Raw genomic sequence first — 4,745 nt, 5'->3', positions numbered from 1 at the left:
TTAATAGTTGGTATGCAACCTGCAGATAGCTAAAATTATCTTTGCTTTCATGCATCTGGCTCTGCTAAGTACTGATGGCCCCATAACTATAAAGGCAGCATCTTATGGGAGGTCAGTCAGCCACAACTCAAGGAAGAGAGGATGAAATGCAATGCAACATAAAAAAGTAACTGATGTTAAATTTTAAAAGCTGGATATCCTATTATATAATCCATTTCTCTTTCAGGTGCTGTCCTGTTCACAGGGCAAATAAACAAACCATAAGGACGTGCACAGACAAGTGAGGCCACTACATCCTGTGCATTAATTGTTTAGATATTGTACAGTGCTTTAATTTGTATGTGAGTTATCAAATAAATGGGATGACATTGTGTTTTTAACTTTTTTTTTTAATGATTTTTATATGGAATTTTGATAACACAAGTTGATGGTATATGTGTTTTTTAACTACTGAATTATTTTTTTCTTGTGAAGTATTTAGGATGTTAATTTGTGTATTTTTATTTTTAAGCTACTTGTAATATTCCATATCACAGTTGTGCCATCTTTACTTGCAGTACTTTCATGTATTGAATAATGTATATATGTCACCGTGCACTATATTGGCCACCAGTCTAGCAGTATTTGTGACCAGAGCTCATGGCCATTGCCACTAAACCAAACACAAATTGTGGCTAGTGTCCTGGACCTTGGCAACCCGCCATGAATTTTGTGGCCAGTCAGAATATTTGAAGGATAACATTTGTATTAATATATTTTTCATGTGTTCATAGATTTATGACTGTTCCATTCATTTTGTCAGAACTGAAGTATAGACTGTACTGTTTTACATTGCTTGTAACAAAAATGCATGTTTTATTTCAAATAAAACTTTCCAGACTGCATCTCATGTTCGAGGTGCTTTTAAATGTACTTCTTTGCATCGTATTTTCTTGTATTCAACATAAAGATCTACTAGGAAGTTCTACAAATCCTGATTGTGTTTTGATATGATATTGACTGCACATCCCACAAAAAACACATAGAAATAACAGCAGCTTTGTTTGTAGTCACTGATCATAAAATTGTGTAGTACCTTGAAACACTCACTGATAGCAAGTGTGTAAATTAGCAGTGCTGGGAGTACTCACTGATACTTGTTAGAAATCTGGAAGCTGGTATTTCTGTCCAACTAAATTGCCTGGCTATTGTACTGTCATGGTAGCTTCAGTTGTCCAGCTGATAAGATATTCTGTCTTCAGATAAAGCCCAGATCCGGGAAAAATGTTGCCCTGGTAATTTGGTTGGATTTTTGCAACTAAATTCTAGATCCTCAGTCCCCCCTGGTTTCATTTTTCCCAATACTGAACAGAGATAGATTTTTAAAGTTGAACTTCAGGCATCCTTTTTTTCGATAGGGTTAGGGGGCTATTACCTTTCCTCAATACCTGTCCAGACAGTGGTGGCCAATAACACAAAAAGGGAGAAATTTCCTAAATAACCAATCAGAACAAAAATTCTGAGAACTTGATTTTGCAAGGAATTGCTTAATTCAGGTTTGCTGAAATTTCACAAATTGCACTTTGATTTCACCGCATGCCATTTCTTTTATTTCAGGCTACTCATAATAAGCATGAAGCAAAAAATGTTGCTTAAGATTCTTTTTCTTTTTTAGGAGTCATTTTGATGAAACATATCTCAGTGCTCATTTCTGTTTCATAATCCTGTAACTATACCAGTTCCTTTTCTAATGAATGCTCATTGTGTTTAACAAAATTGAGATTTGCTGTGTCGGCACGAAGGACATTGGTGATTCACCCCACTTTACACATTTTTTTACAGTCTCCGAACAATTGTAAGAATACAAATGTGCATTTTGCTGTTTGCTGTCATGTCACCCAAAGACTCTTCCATATCTGCAATCTAACACTGGTACACGTTCAGGTTAAAGACCCCTAGCATCTCTAAAGCCATATCTGTGTGGACAGGGCATCAACTGCAGGGGCTTTACAACAGAAAGAGACATCCTAAAATAAACATGTTCTCTGGTCCACCGAGGATTTTATAGTGAGAAGACCCTAAGGCATTCTGTTAAAAACCTGAAGACATCAAATAAATTTAGAAAAAAAAGGGAATAGGATGGAGGTTGGCTTTAACTTTCTCAGATGTTAATAAATTGCCAGGCCCTGTGTAAATTGTTAACTGTCTAGCACTGGCTACTAGAAAACAGAGGGAAATACAAATACAGAGAGATCCCAAAGGAAAACCTGAGATGTGTTTTTTAGGAAAGACAGCGTTAAACACTGCTAATGTCTTGAAATCGCCAAGGTGGAGTCTCATACAAAATTTGTGGGTGGGTTTAAAAAAAGTCAATGTCTTCTCTTAAAATCCCATGTAGTGGAGCTGGAAACACATGAATTGTAGGCACACAACTATATTCACTCTAAATTATTTTCCTACGAGTTCTAGGGCACATGGGCACTCGTGAGCTCTAATCCCCAACAAATGCTGGCCTCATCCCCACTATGTCCTGTGCAATGCTGTTCAATGAGCTTCACATAGTGTATGCAAGGGCATCAGACATTGCATAGCGGAGAATAGAGGAGAATAGATGTCCGATGGTCCCGCTTATGGGTTAGATTGCAGTGCATTTTGTCAACACACTGCTGCCTGCATTTCTGTCCATTTTTCTGCACTGCCCTATTGAGTGTAATGAATGAAGTCAGCATTGCAATAGACAGCCACACAGGATGCTGTGCATTGTTACCTGTTACCATTTTATTTATGATTCAGCCCACTGGGGAAAAATGCTTCATGGGCTTGCTGAACACAATGTGTGGGCTGGATTATGGGTGACAGAGTATGAGAGTTTCTCTTTCTTTGCTGAGTCAATATGACAAGAAGAAGTGTCTGCCATAGACAGTCTGGCAGAGGTGTAAGTGGGCATCATCCAAACCAGAAATAGCACTATAAGGATAAATGGAAAGATTCTCTGAACCAAAAGAACATTGGGCAGGCGTGAGCTCTGAGGGGATGGGATGCAGACATGTTAAAAATAGGTAAGGCTGGAGTTAAAGCGGACCAGGATTTTTACATTACATAAGAGGGTAGACAATGGTAAAAATTACCTTTTTTTTTTTTGGGTTGGGGTTACACTTTTTTAAAAAAAAAATAGTGAGACTCCTATCCCTCTGTCTTTATCGCCACGATGATAAAGACAGAATGGTGCAGAGCCTCCTGGGATACCCACATCACACATCCCAGGAGGCTCCCCACTGCTCCTTTTGCACATGTAGGAGCTTTCAGTTAATTTTTTCCCCCATTTACATCAGCTACTTCACAAGATCTTGTGCCTGCGCAGTGCGAGATAGGCTGACATAGGCAGAAGCCAGAAGACAAGAAATAAATGGCGGCATCCAATGCTTCCTTCAAGCTGGGATGAAGGCGGATAACTGGAAGGCGCAGTACCCAATCCAGGAAACCTTCGAAAGAGCAGCAGAAGTAAAGGCAAGTTTTTTTTTGTTTACTTCCCTTTTAGGTAAACCTGTCACAAAATGAGTCCTGGGCACAAGATGAAAATGCAACCAATTTCAGCTAAAACTGTCATTTAATGATCAGTAAGTCCGGAGATATAGTCAGCTGAAGGTATATACAATCCTTGGCTGTTGAAGTTGGCTGTCCAATCTTGCCTCCGTGGTCATCTTTTTGCTGCCAATCATATTCACATACCAGTAATCATACTTGGAGGACAGAAAGGCTGGAGTGCATAATGACTCTATTGTGTACCTTCATTACCGGTATGTTGTGTGTTTAGTTTTTGCTGGTATTGTTTTTATACTCTTGAAAACTCTTCAATAAAACATGTTAAAAAAAAAAAGAAGTCAAGAAGCTTTCAGGTGTAGAGGCAGAGCTTTAAAAGTTCCTATACGTTTTAGGGACATATAAAAGATATTAAAACAAAGATTTATCCAAGCGCACTAATCATTCTAATAATCTTTTATTATGTGTCAAAGGAAAAATAATTTTTAAATATTTTACACTCTTTTTCAGCTCTTCTTAGACTGTTGATTCATTCTTCTCTTTTTTGTTGACAGGTATTGTGCTACACATTTTATATTTAAGCAGAAATTCTTCAGTAGATGTTTCCCAACAATTGGCCTTGTTTGAAAAAATATGTCAATGTCCTGTTAATCTGCATTGCCTTTTATATTATAAATCACGCTTTTACATTATCTCCTTTCCCATCATGTTCTGTACTATCCACTATTAATCATTTCCTGTTTGGTCTACCATATTAAAAGCTTCCATTTCTTTTTAACTTGTCAGCATTCAAAATGTGTGCTTCTTCAAACCAGCAAAGAGTCTGAATAAAGGAAACATTATATCCCTCCGCAACACATTAAGATTTTATCAGATGTGAAAATCGGAACAATAAAAAAAGTGAAATAAAAAGTAGCCAAGCAAACTCATGTACAGTATAGGTTTAAAAGTCCAACATTTCTTTCAATTATATAAACTACTAACTACTAAGCATTATATTCAATTTCAGTTATACAAACCCATACTGTGAAAGTATGAAAGCTGATGCAATGGTTTCAGGGTTCTGAAGATAAAAAACTTTGATAGCACTAACTTTTCTTGGTATTAAAGAAAATGTCTAAATCTAAGAATAAAAATGTAGCATTACAAATTACCAATCCTAAAATGTGGTGTTGAATTCCATTTACCTTTTTCGATGATTTTACGAAAATTGCCTGTCGATCTTT

At 37.0% G+C, this 4,745-nt stretch overlaps 1 protein-coding gene across 1 annotated transcript in view; it reads left to right on the top strand.

The window, feature by feature from the left end:
* The window catches only part of SERPINE2 (serpin family E member 2), a gene marked incomplete in the record, with an annotated part of 29,660 nt that extends 28,748 nt beyond the window's left edge, over positions 1 to 912 (top strand). The window contains 1 exon segment of the mRNA XM_072407871.1: positions 227 to 912. Within this exon segment, the coding sequence (XP_072263972.1) occupies positions 227 to 264 (38 nt within the window).
* Positions 913 to 4,745: the final 3,833 nt, after the last annotated feature.

This window comes from Pyxicephalus adspersus, chromosome 4 (assembly GCF_032062135.1).
Source record: "Pyxicephalus adspersus chromosome 4, UCB_Pads_2.0, whole genome shotgun sequence".
Lineage (NCBI taxonomy): Eukaryota > Metazoa > Chordata > Amphibia > Anura > Pyxicephalidae > Pyxicephalus > Pyxicephalus adspersus.
The sequence above is the reverse complement of the archived record's forward strand: the minus strand, read 5'-3'. Positions and strand labels throughout refer to the sequence as shown.